The following is a 20,608-nucleotide window of genomic DNA, read 5'->3' on the forward strand; positions in this document are numbered from 1 at the left end:
CAAGACAGCAGGAATCAAAAGCAGATCCAACATCCTTGTTTATTCAAAAACTCTGCTTCCAACAACTTCACTTTCAATTCCATCAACCTCGTCCCAGTTCAGTCTTGAATTTCATTCATATCAGACACTTCTAAAGTAAACGTCCAATGCTAACGTTCAGTCAGATGCAACTAAAAGCCACAAATTTGTTTCCCAGTGATTCCAGGGTTGCACAAAGACAGATGGTCTTGGTGGGTGAATTGACATCAAGAAAGAGTCCACACACAAAAAACAACATAACTTAACATTACATCATTCATTCACTGCTGCTCTGGTCTTCTCTCATTCAGGGTAAGCTAACAACCAGCTTCACTGACACCCCTTCACCCCTCACCCAAAGCAGGGTAAGACCACGGTTGGTCTCTACACATTTGGTCTGTCTTCACCTTTAAAAATTCAAAATGTACGAATTTTAATCCTATAATTGCTACAGTAGATAGTAATGCATTAACCTTTAAGGACCCATTGTCTTTAAAAGGATAGTCAGTTTTTTGGTTGAATGGTAGCAAATTTTGTATAATATACTGAGATAATTGAGGTCAAAAATCTGACTCTAAATGAACTTTTCTTCATTTTTTAAGCTCTTAAGACTGAATTGAAATAATATTTAGCTGTATTTTGTTTTCTTTCTACTTTAATGACTTTTCTCTCTTTGTGTTAACTTCCGTCATTTCTGCCATGCTTCTTTTTTCAGGTTCAAGTGACCAGCTAACTAATCATTTCTTCATTCTCTCCTTCGCTGCTGTTCAGGATCCATCGTCTGCATTTAATTGTGACACCTTATGTTGTATATGATCTGTATACTGTATATATGTTTGCACTGTACATATATACACAAAAACTCATTGGAGCACTAATTGCAAATGTGTGGATGAATAAACAATAATTGTGTACACTGTTTCCTGTACACAAAACCTTAAGATTTATTGTGTTTTCACTATTTTTTTTTATTTATTTAATATAAACCTTTTTCTTTTTCTATTTATATCTCCTCATGAAACTTGCTGCATTATGTGTCCACATTATTTTACTTTCTTCCTACTTCACTTCTTCCATTTTTTTCACATTGTTCTTCCTTTCTACATCTTTTTAATTCCTATTTTGTGAATGTCCTCTCTTTTTCACTTCATTCCTTCCTTCCTTCCTTCCTTTCAATCACCTCCCTCATTGAACTCTTCTCACCATCCAGGCCCAGAGCCTCCATCCAACATAATCTTCAGTAAAGTGACAGAAAACTCTCTGACGGTGTCCTGGACCAAACCCAAGAGACCTGTCAGTGGTTTCAAGGTCACCTACACCCACACTAAGGAAGGTGAGAAATTTCATTCATGTATTACTAATGTACAGGTGCTTCCTGGATTTACATGACCCTCAAATAAGCAGTAAAACATGACGAATCATGTATCAACCTAACAGACTAGGCAGAGATGAATAGTCTGTTACCTTCTATTCCATGATGAAGAGGTGTCTTGAAATAGTATATTTAATAAATGAAAATTGTTGATAAGGAAAAAAAGCCATCACTTTAACAGGTAGATGAAGCCAGCAATGTTACACATTCCATGTCTGAAAAGGGATAGAAAACATAAATGAACTAATATATGACTCATTCTCCATCGTCTCTGTGCAGGTGAGCCGGTGTCTGTGTCCGTGGACTCCAGCAATTCCTCTCTTGGCCTATCACAGCTCTCTCCTGGCTCCTCTTACGAGGTCAACGTCATCTCCATCCTTGGAATGGATGAGAGCGACCCCGTCAAAGACTCTGTCATGACACGTAAGCACTGCAGCACACAGGTTTCCCTCTTCACTTTGGTTTATTGTGTCAAAGACAAGACGAGTTTGTCTTAAAAAACTTCAGACATTCTGTGTTTTTTATGCTAAAAATTACAAACTGAGCTGCTTTGACCTTTGACCTTTGACTTTCATAATGTCCCTGCATGATTTTATCCAGAACCAGTTTCCTGTTTTCTTTTTTATATTTCACTAACTTCAAGACAGATGAAGAAAGTTTTTAAATATATCAGCAATCTAAACCTATATGTTTCCTTGTGCATTTTTTCTTCATGTAATTTAAAAGTCACATCTTTCGTAATGTCTGTAGCAGGTGCTGTATCTGGAAACAATCTGTGGATAGATTAAAGTTTTCTCAGAGGAGTCTCATCCTGGATTTGTTCCAGCACTCTGTGTTGTTTCAAAATACTTTTTCCTTTTCAGATGATTCCCACTGCTGATGGTGTAACTGTTGACAAACCAAACACAGTGTGAAATCCTCTCTGTGTTTACTTTATTGATGTTTTTGGCCTCTTCTGCACATTTTTCCACGTACATTTAGTAGATTATTTATAGTTTTTGTCACTTTTGTGCCCTGTTTTGACCATTTTTTGTACAAATTAAATCTATTATAGATTTTCTTTTCCTCTTTTCTTTCTTTTTTAACTCTCACTCTTTCAGTCCCTGACCCTGCTACAAACCTACAGGCCGTAAACATCACAGACACCAAGGCCTTGTTGTTATGGCGTCCAGCATTGGCTGCCATTGATAAATATGCCATTGTTTATGGCTCGGGGAAAGGTAAGTGACAGTGCAGTTGTCTTGTTTTGCATCTGTCACTACAGTTCTGTAGCTTATTAAAAAACAAGCATGTAACTTCTCTGCAACTGAATCAAAACTTAAAGGATAATTCTCATTTATTTCAAATTATTCACCATTTCTTTCATTAATAATCACATTGCACTCATCAAAAGTACTTGCTGAAATCCAGAAAACAAAAGGGTGTGGAGCACACCGATAAATTCATAGCCTTTAATTGTGAAAACAGACAAAAGCAGTGAATTTATGGGTGTGCTCCCTGTTGTTCTCTGGAAGTCTGCTGTCCTCGAACTGAGAAGCACTGTATTCAGCTGCATTTTGTGGGAAGATGCACAGAGAACCCTGTTTCTAGTTGCTGAAATCTTAAAATGAGACTAAAACAAAATCCAATGGTAATGGGGCAAGAAACATGTCATTCTTGGCAATGTATAGAAATAATATAAGATAAAGTTGATTTATAGCACTCATGAAAACCAGCAATTACAAAGTGCTTTAGAAGACAGACATAAAAGAAGCAAAGAACAGAATAAAATACCAAATAAACCCACATTCCCATCATATATTTCATTAAAAACAAATATAAATAAGTCAATAAATAAAGACTATAAGAAAGCCTGACAATAATAGTGAGTTTTAAGAAGTGACTTTCTTTTTTTATCAACTCTAAAAACCAACTGGCAGTCAGTAGAAGGACATTAAAAGAGGAGTAATATAGTCTCTTCTGTGTTAGAAGACTGGCTGCTGCATTTTTAACAATTCAAAGCCTGTGACTTGATTTCTGATTTATGCTAGAGAGAGGTATAGGGGCCATCATAGTAATCTAATTGTGAGGAAATTAAATCATGTATGATCAATTCAGTATCTTCAAAACTTAAAACTGGACAAAATAAGATAAATAGGACAAAATAATAAGACTGTGGTCGTAAACTGAGTGAAATGTAAACTAATGAATCAGAGTTTCATTTGTTCAGATGCAGCTTTGAGGATCACAGTGTCTGGAAACGCAGCAGAGCAGCAGCTGAGTGGTTTGGAAGAATCCACCACCTACACCGTCACCATAACCAGCGAGCTGGGCAGCCTGCAGAGCCCAGCAGCCACCACCAGCTTCACCACCACCAGCGGTAAGCACACACAAACACATACAAACCCAAAGCCTTAAACATGGCCTTAAAGAGTTATTTATTTATTTAACCTTTATTTAAACCCAGTGAGGTTAGCAAACTCTTTTTCAATAGAGTTTACAATTGCCTTGAATTCAGTCTGAGTACAAAGTGTCTGCAGCAGAAAACATACAAGCTTTCTTTCCCCTCTCTGTTTGTACATCAGGGACTGACAGCAGATATGTCTTGTTTTTTAGGATTATGACTGGAAGATGTGAAATAAGTTTACAAAGATATGAGGGCAGTTTGTCTAGAATGACATTATGAATGAAAATATATCACTGACTCAAATGATGCATAGAGGACATATGCTTTTTGTCATTTTCTGTTATTTATATCCCGTTCTGATGTCGAATGTTAAACATGGTCAAAGTTACAAAACACAAGGTGAACGTATGTAGAAATGTTCCCTGCAAGTCATAAGCCAGGGCTTCAGCCTGCTCTGAACGCTTCGCTTGTAAAGTTACCTCTACTTCCTCCTTGTGATGACATCAGATCATTCACACATGCCCATAAATGGCCATCTGTTCCTTAGCCTCGGTTGCTAAGGTTTTTCCATGTTTTGTCCACTCATATTTCATATTAATTTGATTTCAGCTTCAGTATGTACGGATAGATTTGAGAGGTTGACATTTGGAGTAAAGAAGGAGAAAAAGAAGTGAAATCCTGCTACTACAGTTTGTTTACATAGCCTCTGGAGCTGGAGGAACCCTCCTGAAGCTGACCAATCAGAACAAAGTGGGCTCATCAGGAGGGGGGTCTTAAAAAGATAGGAGTTAAATGGTTTGTTTCATACAGAAGCTGAACTGAGGGGCTGCATAAAGGGCCAGTATAAGATAAATAAGGAGTTTTTAACTGTTAATCATGCAAAAAATATTACAGTAGAACTCCAGGATATAAATATACGTCTGGAATATGCAGAATATGTCCTCATTAAAATGACTCAACAGTAAAGTGATGAACAATCCATCATAAAGCAGAAACTTTCATACTTACTGTATGTTGAAAGTAACTGTAATTACTCCACCTCCTACCTGTCCAGGCTCTGGGAAACTACGTGACCTCCAAGCAAGCCAGGTGACCCCTCGCACTGCCCTGTTGTCATGGAAACCACCCTCAAAGCCTGTGGGGAGCTACAGGCTGACCTATCAGACTGAAAGTCAAGAAATGAAAGTGAGAATATTTTTTGTGCTACCCTCTGGAGTCCCAGTATGTTTTATCTATAGTTACATAACTAAATTTATACTGTAACTGAATTTATATATCATGTAGACATAAGCTGAGAAAACCAGTTGAAAGTGCTGATGTCCTTCACACTGTATCTCATTTACGTCTGTAGACCGAATGACATTATTGAAGGAAATTTTAAAAACTGAATTATACATATATTCAGTAACTTGGAGGCATACATTTACTTTCAATGAAAAAGACGCAAATAAACGAGTTGGGATAAAATTGCTTTACATTTAAATAGACTACTATAATTTTATATCCTACATTTTTCTGTTGTATTTGTGTGTATAAATACTGAAGCTATTTTTTACAACCTCGAACTGCACCTCAATAATATTTTCAATGATTATCACTAAAGATTAGTATATTTTTATGGGCGCATGTGTCATCTGTCTTGTAATTTGGGTTCTTGAAATTTTATACTGTGATAAATTGACCAAATGATGAGTTAGACTTATAGTTGACTTTGTGCTGAAAAAGGATACTGTACATGTGGGGTGAGGACAGTTTAAAATGTGCTAAAGAAAGACAAATGTATGCACCGAAAGTCAGCAAAAATGAATCTGTACAGAAGGTTTAAACAAGCTGGTGTGACAAGTTTTTGACCACCAGTTTGAACTACTTCCATGAAAAATCTCATGGTTTTTCCTTTGTAGGAAGTGATTGTGGATGCCACAGTAACAGAGTACAACCTGACCAGGCTTGATCCTGGATCCAAGTACACCGTTCAGCTACAGGCAGAGGGAGGAGAAGGCTCCACCATCTCCACTGACTTCACCACTGGTACAACAGCTTCTTATATCACAATGTTGTTCTGGTTAAGACAAAGGATTAGTTACTGCTGCACTGGGTGACTGGGTGTTTCTTCCATTATAAAGAGTTTGGGCATGTTAGTTTGGTTAGAAATGGCTCCAAAGACTAATAACAGCAATTATGTTCTCAGTGTCTGGAGAGAAGTTCAGTGTAAGGACAGAACACAGTTCTGTTTACAGCTTCACTAGCTTGTTGTGCTACATATCACAACCTGTTGACTTTGTACTACATTATAAAACTCTCAAAGAACTTAGAATAATATAAAGTCAAGAGAACCACTCTCTTACACAGAACTACTCTCCAGAGACTGAGAATGTGATCACTGTTAAGTCTTAGAGCCATTTCTAAACAAACTAACGTGACCAAACTCTTCATAATAAAGGAACATGTCACCCAGTGCAGCAGTGTAGCTCATTGATGTGTTTTTAATAGTTTTTGGACAACAAGGGAGGTCTACAGCACAGAGGAACAAGATATATCAGGCTTTGGATACACACACAGAACTAATTAGAAGATCAATTCATTGTTGGTTTGGCTCCAAACATGAGATTAGTTGACAATAAAAAAAATATAGAAAAACAGACTTATCCTTTAATAACTAGTAGAAGTCCCGCCATACTATATATTTCATGCTCCTCTTGCCTTCCTACTCCCTCCTCTTCCTTAGGCACCATGCAGTTCCCCTTCCCAAGTGACTGCTCCCAGGAGCTGATGAACGGCATCAGGACATCAGGCGTGGTGGAGATTTTCCCACAGGGGAAACTCGGGACGCCGATGAAGGTTTACTGCGACATGGAGACAGACGGAGGAGGCTGGACGGTACAGTGACATCATCAGTTACATCATCAGTTTGATTGACTTCCCTCCAGTTAAATGTGTCTCAGTTCCATACTATAGAATATACTTGTTGGGCCTTGGTTACAGGTTTGGCTATCAGCAATAATTATTGATTATCAAATATAATATTAATTATTAAAACCAATAGAAATTATTAATAAGAGTTAATAATAACAGGGCAGATTATTCATTGGGGTTTGTCAGAACAGGAAAGTTAGAGGTGTAAATTTCTTAAAGTGAGATGCATGATGATAAAGCCATTTCTGGAGTGTCCAAAAGTGTTGGTTGGTTGGTTCACTCATTGGATCTGATGACAATACTGACTACTTAATGTTGTGCTCAGTCTGATCTTGGCAGAATTTATAATTTTGTCCTTCAGGCAGGTGTTGCTGCAGAGGGGTGTCCTAATGGCCGTATCATGGCTTTGATTGGCCATATATTATTTTCCTAAACTTGTGTTGGGTAAGGACATGTGTGTGACTAGTTCTGCAAGGTCATATTGGTATGCCCTAAGCTAGTGTTTTGCAAAAGTGAAATTACTGATAAAATACTGCCAAAGAGTTGATCCAAGTGTACTTGCAAAGTTGGACAGTGATGTCTGGGTTGAATCAGAATTTCGGCTTTTCTCAACTAATAGCAGGATGCCTGGCTATTGCTGAGTTCAGAATTCCTGAAGTTGCTGCTGTTGTTAACAAACCCAAATTTGCCTATGTAATTGCAGGAAAAGTAATGCACTGGTATCTGTCTTACTGTCAGTGCAGGGGTGGACTGTGTCGTTGTCTATGATTGTGAGGAGTGAGCAGTAAAGCTCCTGTGCCTTAAGTTTTTCTTAACTTGTCATTCGGGGCTGTAATGCTCCAGGTAGCCAGAGGCAGAGAGGCACTCAGAGGCACTGTCATTGTCCGATGGACAGTGATCATGTTCTGAACTGTGGTCAGAGATGCTGTGGTCATCATCTGATCTGTCCATTGGCTGGTTATGCTTCTGGACCAGAATCTCTGCATATGGACTTCTAAAGCTTCTAGTGTGTGAATGCCTGTCTCAACGCAGTTGGTAGACATGGCAGTTATGCTCAGTGTCCCTATACAGCCTTTGTCACCCCCCTTTGGACAGTTGTGAGGGTGATCTTTTGAGGTAGTAGACCTGTATGACGCTTCAGTGTTTGAGCTGGCAGGCTCAGTTGTTTCCCCTCCTGCTCTGGAAGTGACAACAATTTTCCAAGCGTATTATCTGTGTTATCTTCCTTATCTCATGCAGTGAGGGGTTACTTTGATGCGTCATAAGTTCAATGTGAGTGCATATGCACGGATGAAGGATGGAGCTTTCCTCTAAGCCTGGTGCATTCTTGCCCTGGAAGTATTTGTAGGAATTTGTGCTCTCAAATATCTTTATGATTTTATGGGGCAATTATGAAGTATTATTGTGTACAACTCCAACATGAAATTATTCGTCCAGTGACATAACTCATATTAGAGTAGGTATAATTATAGGGAAATAGTACTCCTTGTTGGCCACACAAGAGAGGTCAATTAGAATTATGATTGTTATTAATTTTAATTATGATTTTGCAAGGGTATAGGTCATTTAAGGTTAAGTGACTCGGATGCAAGCACAAGAAAACACAAAGTCCACTTTAGATACATACACATTTATTACTAATACTACAGCTACAAGTACTAAACACTACAACATTTTACAAACAAGACACAAGAGGAAAAGGAAAACTGGTACACAAGGCTATGACTGGTGAATAATTCAAATGCATGATGTAGTGTCATCCATTGTGCAGTTGGTATGAGAGACCTGATAAACAGATGAGATGACTGTTACCTAAGAAGCAGCAAGTCAAATCAGTGGTACAACAGCTTAGTTCGGAATTGCCAGTTGAAATTACAAATCATGAAAGCACCAGGGTTCAAGCAAGTTGATGAAGGTTTTATAGAAATACTTGCTTGCTCCTTGGGGTGGCTTCTTGTGGAGAATGGAGTCCAATGTGCTGGGGTGAGAGGCTGGAGTCTTGATCTTGTAATGATGAGTGAATCGGCTGGTCCGGACCAGAAAAGTTTCCATTGGAAGAGAGCTCCTGGTTTATGCTCTCATGCTCTATCAGGCTTGATCCTCAACTCATGACTCTACATTCTGAGGTTTCAGCTCCTGTTACTCTGAGTCACATCTTCAGACTAGCAAAATGCAAGCTTTCCACCAGCATGGCAGAGAGCAAGAAGATAAAGATAAAAGCAAGCAGCAGCCCAAAGAAAACAGCCTAAAAAACAACATAGAGTCTCAGATAAGACACTTTAAAGTTTTGGTCTGCCCACCGGGAAGATGCATCCTAGCCAATCCCAGGGGTTGCAGAGTTCTGGGGGGGCAGAGTCAGTCCCTTCCTGTTCATGGACAGGCGGGTACAGTTCCTGAATATGGTTACTCCTTTAATCAAAGTATTTATGTTACTGGCACATAGCATAATGTGCAGCATGTCTTGCCTTATGCTGGTTGGCCCAGTGATAAATTCTTGGGTTGGTCAATCAAGTCCTGAAAATCAAAATCCACAGTGGGATTAAAGTTGGTGCCAGCTCGTCTCTGTATGTGACTGGCTCTTAGAGGTGAATTATGATAGCCAATGGTGGAGGTCGTGTATCCAAATGGTACTATCAGTTCATTAAATTGAGCTTGCTGATGAATTCAGGGTAGCCAAATTCTAGGCTCTGTGATAGGGAAGAAATAATTATCTCCATTGTTGTCTCTGTAGCGGAGGGTGATATTAAGCAGTTGTCTAGTACAACAAAACAATGTGGTTGGCTATGGTGTTGCATGGCAGACACCTTGTTGTGTAGCTGGGGCAGTACACTAGCCTAACCAAACAATGTGGTAACTTACACTATGGGGAGTAGCTTCCTGTGGAAGAGGGGTAGCTATGGCACCATCTAGTGGCTCAAGTGGGCATAAAAGATTAGGGCCAGTAAAGGCTAATGCAGGTTTACATTAGTAAGTCTGCTTACCCAAAATTTTAACATGCACTAACTGAGATGTAGGACAGTAACAGTCAGAGGATTGTCTTTTAAAGTTGACTCAGGCTGGAATGCATGGCAGTAACAGCTAGAGGATAACTTCTGTGTTTCACAGGGCTGGTGGCACGCTGTGGCTCTACCTCACAGGCTCTGTGGCACACTGTGTCTTAATTGAAAAGGGGAACACTTGAATTAACAGCCAATTCTAACAGCTTCACTAGATTGCATTGAAAATGTGATATTCCAATAATGAACTGAAATTCTTACACTTCCTACAGAGTAGGTTCAACTTGAATGGCTAGCAGCAAAAGCAACACTATGAGGAACACTGTAAGCATATACAATGTTAGTTATCAATAACTCAACAGATTCGGGTTTCTAAATTTGGTGAATAATGGATGTTGGAGTCCTTTGCGATGTGCAGCATTTAACAGACAGCATGTATATAAAAGCAGCCTCTGGGGACTCAGGGGAAATTGAGTTTCTTGAGGACTCCCTTTGTCTCTTAGAGTGTTGAAACATGTGGCCGGCTGGTGAAGATCCAACAATACTATAGACTAATCTTTATAGTTTCTTGCACTTAGTCTACAAGAAATCAACATACTTAAAGATCCTGACATGTTTTAAAATATAATACATAACAAAAATACTCTTCTTGGAATAATAATGTGTGTCTAATATTGATTTTCCACAAAAATGTTTCAATTACCTTGTTGAAAATCCTTCAAATGATACCTGCTCATTCTCCCTCATGTAAAAACTCAGAATCTATAAATATGTAAGTATATTTCATTTGAGAAGTTTTCCTGCTGGACACAAGATGTCTCCTGCTTCACTGTCCACTGAAGCCCACTGTACATTCTCAGTGTATGTTAACTGGAGGTTTCATACTTGTGTAAGTTGCATACTGGACCAGCATTGGCTCCAGACTAGTTGTGATGTCACAAATCATGCTCATAGGTACACATGTTAAACTGAGATTTCCTCCTTCAGGAGATGAATGTGAAAACAAACTCTGCACATACATAAGAGAAGAGAAAAACATCCAACTGAAGGAACAAAAAGAAAAAAAAACATTTTTGAGTGGAGGGGGACTTAGAATGAGCCCTTTATATCTACATAGGGAGTGGGGGGTCCTCTTCCACAGAGCCTGCCATGTTGTACCACCATGTTTCTACAGTAGCCCAGAATGGACAAATCAAACACTGGTTCTAGAGAGGGCCTTTCACATTTTGTGTGAGTTTCACGGCCACCATAGGTTCTCCTACCCGCTTGGAAGGGGAGGGAAAGGCGAGAGGGTATTCAGTTGGCTGCAATCTGCACCATCATCAGTAGATGCCACTAAATTCTACACACTGGTCCCTTTAAAATATAATACAAAACAAAAATACTCTGCTTCGAATAATAATTTGTCTCTAATATGGGTTTTCTACATTAAAAAGTTCAATTGCCTTGTTGAAAATCCTTAAAATGATATCTCTACCTTTTTGCTGATTAAAAATCCAGAATCTATGAATATGCAGCACATTCAGAAAAATTAGTTTTTTAGTCTCTTTAGTCTTTAGTTTGTTACTTTATCTTGTCACATGCACACTGAAACACACTTGAGAACTGCTTAGATTTAGTCTGGATTTGGGACACAGCTCAAGTTATATTGAGATAGAAAACTGACTGTGTTTGTGTGTTTCCTGTCTGCAGGTCTTTCAGAGGAGGAAGGATGGCTCTGTGGATTTTTTCAGAGGTTGGAAGGATTACGTCAAAGGATTCGGAGATCTGAGTGGAGAGTTCTGGATGGGTGAGAAAGATGCATTTTATCAAAGAGAATACTTACACCAGTAGCCAGGTTTACATGGAAATTTAGCACAGATTGAACCACTTTTGAAAAATGGATCACTATTTTGACCACAATGAGAAAACTTTTTTGCTTTTGCTTATTCACATCAAAATAAGTATATTTTCTTGTTATACTGAGAATCAAAACTGGTTATAAAGTTGTTTTAAATATTAGACTGTATCTGCATCTCAGAAAAACATCAGTGTTCCTGCTGCTGAAATGGAGGCATGTGAACATATAAATGAAGCAAATCTTACTTTCTTTCTTTCACATAATCAAACCCTGTTCTTACTAAGCAATATAAATGGGGTTGTTAGCATAATGCGAAAGATATTATCCACGCTGCGTCTCTGTAGAAGAAAAAATAAAGCTGAATGTGTTTGTCACAAAAAAAGAAAGGTATTTCTTAATAAGGAAATACATTTTCTCATTTAAATGAGAAAAAGTTTCTTGTTATAACAAAAACATTTTCTTGATAAAACAAGATATATTCTCATTATAATGAGAAATGTAAAGGCATACTTTTTTTACTTGTTATTTTCACCTTTTTCACATTTTCAATCTGCACAGGTACTTTCAGAATGGGCTTTTTTCATCAGTTGAATTCAGCTTCAACAGCTTCTAAAACTCAGAAAAGCATCATGTGCCACCTGTTTACTTAAAACTTCCTGCATTATTTCCCCAAACACAGGTCTTAAATGTCTTTATATTTTAGTCTTAAAATGTCTTCTAAAGTTTTAAATTTCACTCAGCAAAACAACTTTGATGGTCAGTAGCATTGATTCGCTGCTGTAGTTGAAACAACCAACAGCATTAACATCAGTTTAATGTGGAAGCAGAGAGAGGTCGTAGGACAAATGTTTGGTGCTCAAATAGAAGACAATCCTCATCTTCAACACAGTCTTCCTTTGTCACAGAGTCAAACTTTAATCTGTTCAGCAGAAGAACTGGTGACAAAAACAGCTTATCTGGGCTGCTGACCAGATGTTCATGAATACTGAAGCCAAGAAGGAGGATTCTGGGAAGGAAAAGTAAATGAGTCCCTTTATGAAAAACCATCAAAGTGCCTCTGAGCAAGGCACCGAACCCTCTCAGCACCCTATCCATGGTGCGAGACTAAGAAATAAGTTTGGGATTTGTGTTGAGTGAGTAGTGAGTTGAAATGAAATGTGGAAATTTGGAGATGCTGTTTTCTGCATCTGCATGGTTTCAAACAACTCTACAATAAATCTAACAGGATGTTTTGTCTGAAAATACACTTCTTTATCTCTTCTTTATCTCAGGTCTTGACAGTATACACAACCTCACAGCGACGACCAGGATGAGTCTGCGTGTCGACCTGCGTGATGGACATGAGTCGGTGTTCGCCAAGTACTCAACTTTCGAGGTGGCCAAGAGGAACTACAGACTGACGGTGGGCGGATACAGTGGCACTGCAGGTGAGAAGAAGAAGACAGGAAGTGACAGGTGTTGATGGGAAATGGGGTGTTCAGCTCCAGTGATGCCATTTTAATAACATGTCCTGAATGAGCCTGTGGAAGTAAAACAGTTTCAGGTGAAACATTTCTAATGTTTCTTTTACAGGTCCCTTAATTTTCAACTAAAACAGTTCATTTTTAGGATATTTTACAGAAACTGTGGTTCAATGTGGTACAAATGATTAAAAAAATAGAGATTGTAATACATTGTATGTATTTTTTTTCATTGTTTTTTAATAATTTCCTAAAAGTAGCTGCTGTGTTACTTCATTTGCAGGACGTCTCTTTGAAATGTAATTTGGTAGTACAAGGGAGACGCACTAATTAAAGAGTTTTTAAGAAAGAATCTAATATGCTAACACTAATACAAAACAAGTATTTTCTGTCAATTAAAGAATTGTTAAGAGACAAAAACATAACATTTTTTTCATTTTTTCTTTTAATTTGAACCACATTGCACCTCCCTTACTGTAAAATGTCCAACAAATTAACTGAAAATTAAAAACATGTGAATATAAGATATGATGCATTGCTATAGACAGACTTCTCTGCAGTACACAGTAAAAGTTAAAATTAACTTCACCTTGATTAGTTTCAATGTTAAAATGCTGCTTACACATTTAGAACTGCATTGATTAGTCAATTAATCAATCAGTTGATCAACAGAAAATTTAGCAGCACCTATTTTGATGACTGACCAACCATTTTGAGTCCTTTTTTTTATTTTAAATGTCCAAATTCTCTGATTCCAGCTTTTTAAATGTGAATATTTTCTAGTTTCTTTAGTTTTTTATGACAGAAAACTGAATATCTTTGGGTTGTGGACTGTTGGTCAGAACAAAACAAGATATTTTATGTTGCATCTTGGGCTTTGGGAAGCAGTGATCAACATTTTTAACAATTTTCTGACATTTTGTCGATCAAACAACTAATAAGTTAATTGAGAAAATAATCCACAGATTAATTGATAATGAAAATCATTGTAAATTGCAGACCTACACACATTAATGCCTCAGTATTCATAATCCAGTTATGTAATATTATTTATTTTAATTATATTATGTTATGATAATATAACACTCACAGAGGCTGTTTTTTCTACATAATTTGTACTTTAAGTGAGTACTTATAATAATAATAATATCTAGAAAATGCAATTTCTGTAGAAATTGCATGTGATTGCTGAAAGCGAATTTAGAGTGCATAACTGGAAGCTGAACACTGTGGAAAAATCTAGCAAGATTAAAATCTGCACTGGGTGGAATTGAACCTACACCTTCATGTTTGTAAGACAGACATGCTGTGCGACATGAGCTAACATGTCACACAGCAATGCCAGGCCACATTCTGCTATTTAATCTGTCAATTGCTTTAAATTGACAAAAAAAAAGCAGTTCAGCTCAGCAAGCAGATTGACATCACCTGGACTCCTTCATCTCTACTGAGTTCCGCCCTAAGCAGGGCTCGAACTCACAACCTTTGGATCTAAAAGGTGTTTAGAAATGAGCTTAAACCACTGGACTAGTCACACATGCTATGTAGTACAGGAAAAGATGTCTTTAACAAGCATATCAATCCACATTTTAGGTAATAATGTTAATGTAAGCTAGAGTGGAATTGAATTATGGTACAGGATAAAGATGTGAAGCAACTTTGTACATGAGAGCAATATTATGAGGAGCATTGCAGCGAGCAGGCACCGAACACACAACCTTGTCATCTAAGGGGTAGCTGATCGTGAGAACAGTGTTCTAAACCACTGAGCCAACAGACATTCCCAGTAATGAGAGGAAAAAATCTCCATTTTGATGACGAAAATGTATTTGTCTCAAACTAGAGCTTGAAGCCCAGAGATTTGTACTAGTTTAACATGAGAATGAATGATATATGTAAAAGGAAGTTGAAGGAAGAGAGAATCTGTAAATTTAAGAAACCGGAGTGAGAGGAGACACACATCCTGCAGATTGTATTGCAGCGAATGAGAACATGACAGGGACTCTCTATCAATTAAGGTTCAGATCTCAAAAACTATAAGTCTTATGTGAAATGTATTTACATTTTGAGAGAGAGAGGAGGCTTGTGGCAACATACCGAGGCAAGATATGTGGGTGAGGAGTTAAAATTGGGGGAGTGACAGCAGTTTAGAAAAAAAATTCTGGTCTAAAAATATGATTGATTGGTTTTTATAGGATAAAGTATACAGCAGTTGAAACGCGGCAAAAAAATTACGGAAGATAGAATAAGAATAAAGAGTGAGAAGAACAATTAACATTAACAATTAACATTATTGTGTGATTGCTGGAAGCACCTTTCATACAAGAAATGCAGCTCAAAGTGCTTTGCAACAAAATAAAATACATGCAACAAGTGCTTCACATGAAAATGAGTAAAAGTAAAGTAAAAAAAACATTGATGCAACATAAGATGGAAAATAGTTTAAGGCTAAAGTGAGGACAAGTTTTTAGCTTTCTTTTAAAGATATTTAGCAAACTGGCTTCCCTTATATCTATCATGATAAGTGACGTGTTCCATAGCTTTGGCATGTAATTGACAAAGGCTGCATCCCCAATTTTCCCTCAGTAGTTGATGGGAACCTCCAATAAACTGCCTGCAGATGATCACAGTGTTCTTGAAGGCAGATAGTCAGCAAGAGATTTAGCAGTGTAGCTTGGTCCTTGCCCACTAAGGGCTTTGTATGTGAGAAGGAGGACCTTAAAGTCAGTTCTAAATGTCACAGGAAGCTAGTGTAGAGCAGCTAAAATCTGTTCAAATCTGTTTTTCAGCATCTTTTTGATTTGTACATGGTCGTACTTTAGCTATGTTTCTAAGGTGAAAAAATTATGTTTTCGTTACCTTGTTAATGTGGGACTTGAAGCTTAGATCTGAATCTAAGATAAAATCTTGTAACCTCAGATTTAATCCACGAAGTTAATTTCCTCAGATTTTTATACAGCATTTCTCTTTTTGTCTTGGGGCCGACTTCAGTTTTGTCCTCATTTAAATTTAAGGGATTATTGCTCATCCATTTATTTATTGCCAGATGACAGGTAGTAATGGAGATTATAGCTGCAGCATCATTTGGTTCAGCGGAGGTATACAGTTGTGTGTCATCAGCACAACTATGGAAACATACATTATGGTCTCTGATGATGTCACCAAGTGGCAGCATATACAGTACTTAAGTACAGTATGCTCTACAGTACAGTAGAGCATACTGTACTTAAGTATCTGAATACTTTGTTCCTGTAATCTCTGCAGAAAGGTTTTATCTTTTATTTCCTCACCTTTGTTTCATCTCTCCACTCAGGCGACTCCCTCAGTTACCACAACAGTCGAATCTTCTCCACCAAGGACCGTGACTCAGCGCCATTCATCACCCGCTGTGCCATGTCATACCGCGGCGGCTGGTGGTACAAGAACTGCCACGAGGCAAACCTCAACGGCCTGTATGGCATCGATGTCAAACACCAGGTAACCTCACTCTAAAACCTCATTTGATGTTTTTCCTACCATAGTAACATAAATGATGCCCTTTTTTCAGCCACTCAAGATGACAAACAATCAAGGTATTTGTGACCAAATAGTCACAGGACGTGAACAGCTCCAGACACTAAACTCACAAATTAATTTAAGATCTAAAAGTTCCTTCAGTGCTTTGTGTTTCCATCTGAAGAAGCGGGAATAACAGAAAATTAGAGTGATAACTGATTAAAATGGTCAGATTTGTTTGACTTTGACTGTTGCACCAACATTCTCACTCATTATCATTCATTTGGAGTCGTGTTTCTGTCCATGTGATGAATGTAAGTCCAATATTCATTCTCTTTTAGGTCTGCTTTTGCTCTCTATCAACTCCTGAGGGACATATCTGGCTCTTTAGCTGCTAAATGCTCCACTATGTTCAGCAGCTAGTCTACAGCTAACTGTGTCTGTTCACCATTTGGTGCTTAGCAGGTAGTGTACAGTGGTTTTCTCTGAAAACAGCTGCGGCCCAAAACGACACTTTGAGAGCGTTGAGAGTGTACCAAAACAGTAAAATTGCAGCCAGACAGCTAAACAATGAGCTGAAACTCACTATAAAGCTCCGTAAATCTGAGGGGAGCTGCAGAGTCACTGAGAATTCTCTGTAGGTTCATCACTACGAGCCACGACCAACATATTACACACTGACAGCTCAGACTGTAGAGTTATAAAGAATATTGATTATAGCTGCCCTAAAGTTCCTGACTTCCTAAATATTCCTAGACAAGTTTTTGCTGTGAAAAATGTCAACATAACCATCAGTGAGAGAGTTAGATGTGAGAGCAAAGATTTGAGCGTTGTGAACTCTGCTGAGACCAAGTGAAGAATGCAGTCATGTCTCTGCTTCTGACCACATGATGGCAGCAGTGCTGCATTTTGATGTTTAAGGAGGAACTGTTAGAACTATAAAGCTTTATTTTAACAATCCAGAATTTACAATGAAGTCTCTTGGAAAGAACTACAGGGTTTGGTACTATTGATGTGCAAAGTGTTCCATGTGTACACTTCCAATTAATCAATTAATTCAGATTAACTGTTAATGTAACATTAAGAGTCTTTTAGTCAGTCCACTGCATCTGAACATGCAGAAATGTGATATTTGTCTTCAGGCAGGGATAAAGTTCAATATAGTCTGAAAATGAATCAGTTAGTCCATTTATTTATAGAGGACATTTAAAACAACAAATGCGGCTTTACAGAGAGATGAGAATAATCAAATAAAAAGGCAGACGTAATTATGAGGATCAAGGAGGGGAAAAGTGTAGAATACAAAAATAAACCTAAAAACAAAAACAGCATTGCACAGACAACAAATAAATAGAAAAGCTAAGAATGTGTTTTAAGTTTCCAATAATACATAAATAATTCATTAATATGTACTTGGTTTTAATTTGAGATTTTCTTGCACCGAACTTCTTTTTTCTTTCATGATTAGTCGTAAATTACATCATTCTTTTCAGGAAACTTAGAAATCGTTAAGAAACTTGCAGACTCATAAAATAAAGAAATACTGACAAAACCCCAACAATAATACATACTTAAAATGTTATTATACTTTATATTATACTTAACTATATATTGTATATATTTACTTATAATACATTATGTAACACTATATTATTAAATCATGCACTATGCTCTATTATATTATAAACATACTAATACAGACATAGTTACATATTACTTATATATGATATTGTTATAGTAGTTTGTATATTACTCTTACACTTACATACAATATTATATTATATTATATAGACAATATATTATATATATAATATCATATAATATAGAGCTTAGAGACAGTACTGCACTCTTTTAGTTTGACCTGAATTGTTTTGTACTATTTATTTCAGGGTGTGATCTGGACCACCTGGAAAGGAAAAGATTTCTCCATCCCGTTCACTGAGATGAAGATGAGACCAGCAGCCTTCAGTCCTCCGACCAGAGGATGAGAGGATGAGAGAAGATAATGAACTGTTAAACACGTGTTGGACAGCAGCGAGGACAACATGCGTGCAAACACACACACACACATAGGAACACACACATACACACACAAGATGAAGACGTATTTTTTCATTTGTATAGAGGACAGTTATCAGTATGTTACTGTAGATTGTACAGTTTTCATGTTTTTATCGTGTTTTTAAAGCAGGGCTGCTCCAACGTTCTCTATATTTAAAGGGTCATTTCACCCCAAATTACACAAAAATATAAAGTATTTCAGATAACATGCTGATATTTTAGAGATATCTGAACTTCTACCCCAATATAATGTATGATGTAAACATGGCTGTTTGCAGCACTTTTATTGATGTTTCTCTTCTTGCTGATTCAGAGGTGATTTTCTGTCTGTGCACGCAGGCTTTTCATTGTTTTTGATGTAAATAAAAATCATACTAAATGCCTCATTATTTGAACTGGGATGAAACAGAGTCAGTAGTCAAACATACAGTAAGATACAGACTGATGATTAGTAGATACAGAATGATCTTGGTGTATTCTGACTTCATCCAGTGGGGTTTTATTTGGGTTCTTTGGATCTAAAAGTTGAAAAAGGTTGAAAGACACTTCAAAGAAAATACAAATAAGTAAAATCAGGAAAGCTTCTGACTCCAAATGATCTGTCAGCTCTTAGTTTTCAGCCTCTGGAACAAATAAAAGCCACCTGAAATCAAATCAAACGGAGGATGTTGTTGTGCTTTGAAGCCTGTAGAAACTTGAGGCATTGATGCAGCTCTACAGATCAGCAGCAGCGCCCCCCTTAAGGCTGTAAGATTTATGATGCACTGTGTCCCCTCACTATGATCTCTGGAAAGCAGCAGGTGAGTGATGCTGAGTTTTGTTTGTTCTCAGTGTTTCTGCTCCTGTGTGTCACTTTGTCATCTTTTGTAAACCTCTCCAGTCTTTATTCCCCTTTTTTATATTCCCCTTAAAGGACACAATTGTAAAATGATTGAAATCGGTGTCGTTGTATATAACAACAACGTTGCATAACATCATAGAAACCAGATTACCAGAATGTTTTCTAGGATATTTTTAGCACTTTATTATGTATACAATGACTTTACAGTCACTTCACAGCAGTTTGAGATCACATTTGATCACATTTTCACAAACATGATTTTAACTTCACCTCATCTTTGGAAAAAACAGCCGTTATTTCAAGTATCAGTTGTTGTAGTGACAAAAATAAAATTTCAACACTTAATACAGATAGCTATGTAGTAAATACCTGAGAGTGTTTGTTTAACACTTTGAAACATTTCCAAGGCAACACACATTCATTGCAAAATGTACTTAAAAGTATTAAAAGTACAAGTACATTCCTAATGCAAAATGGCCAGACATACTGTATAAAGAGTACTGTGCAAAAGTTTTAGGCACTTAAGATGTTTAGGTTCTTATCCATAACGCAATAGGATCAGGGAGGCGTCTGATTGTCCCAAATTTATTCTGCAGCATGACAATGAGACCATCCAGCCTGAGTCATAAAGAACTAGCTTCAGCTACAAGAAAAACAAGGAGTCCAACAGATGGTCTGGACCCCACAGAGCCCTGATCTCAACATCCTGGAGTCAAATCTAAATGAAAGTTTGTACAACTAAAAATAAATCAATCCAAATTTGGTTTAAGATATTCTGAGTGAAAAGACTCAAAAGATTCTGTTAAATGACCAACAGAGCCAGAACATTTCATGACATTTAAATGGGACTTTGTCATTTGAACACTAAAATCTGACCAGGTTCACTGGTAATATCTAATTATTTTAAGGATGGGATGACACATGGGTTGTTTTTTTTTGCTGTAATCATTCCTCTTGCTTATACTGACCATTAGAAGATCCCTTCATAATGCTCTTACAACGTAAGTGATGGAGGACAAGATCCACTGTCCTCCTTCTGTGAAAAAATGTATTTAAAAGTTTATCTAAAGCTAATATGAAGCTTCAGCCGTCCAAATGAGTCAAATCAAGTAGATATCTTTCAACATTACAGTCCCTCTTTTTGTTTTTGTTAGGGAATTTGATGCCAAAAAGACTGTAAATGTGGCAGATATCCACTTGATATGACTAACTCAGACTGCTGAAGC

At 37.4% G+C, this 20,608-nt stretch overlaps 1 protein-coding gene across 3 annotated transcripts in view; it reads left to right on the forward strand.

The window, feature by feature from the left end:
- The window catches only part of LOC122969171 (tenascin), a 68,044-nt gene extending 48,854 nt beyond the window's left edge, over positions 1-19,190 (forward strand). For all 3 annotated transcript variants that reach the window (XM_044334713.1, XM_044334714.1, XM_044334715.1), the window contains 11 exons: positions 1,229-1,351; positions 1,670-1,813; positions 2,491-2,610; positions 3,600-3,749; positions 4,831-4,961; positions 5,678-5,804; positions 6,502-6,653; positions 11,378-11,474; positions 12,797-12,952; positions 16,299-16,462; positions 18,370-19,190. In XM_044334713.1, coding sequence (XP_044190648.1) covers positions 1,229-1,351; positions 1,670-1,813; positions 2,491-2,610; positions 3,600-3,749; positions 4,831-4,961; positions 5,678-5,804; positions 6,502-6,653; positions 11,378-11,474; positions 12,797-12,952; positions 16,299-16,462; positions 18,370-18,468 — 1,463 coding nt within the window. In that variant the 3' untranslated portion in view covers positions 18,469-19,190. The remainder of the gene's footprint in view (positions 1-1,228; positions 1,352-1,669; positions 1,814-2,490; positions 2,611-3,599; positions 3,750-4,830; positions 4,962-5,677; positions 5,805-6,501; positions 6,654-11,377; positions 11,475-12,796; positions 12,953-16,298; positions 16,463-18,369) is intronic.
- Positions 19,191-20,608: the final 1,418 nt, after the last annotated feature.

This window comes from Thunnus albacares, chromosome 19, assembly GCF_914725855.1.
Source record: "Thunnus albacares chromosome 19, fThuAlb1.1, whole genome shotgun sequence".
NCBI classification, from domain to species: domain Eukaryota; kingdom Metazoa; phylum Chordata; class Actinopteri; order Scombriformes; family Scombridae; genus Thunnus; species Thunnus albacares.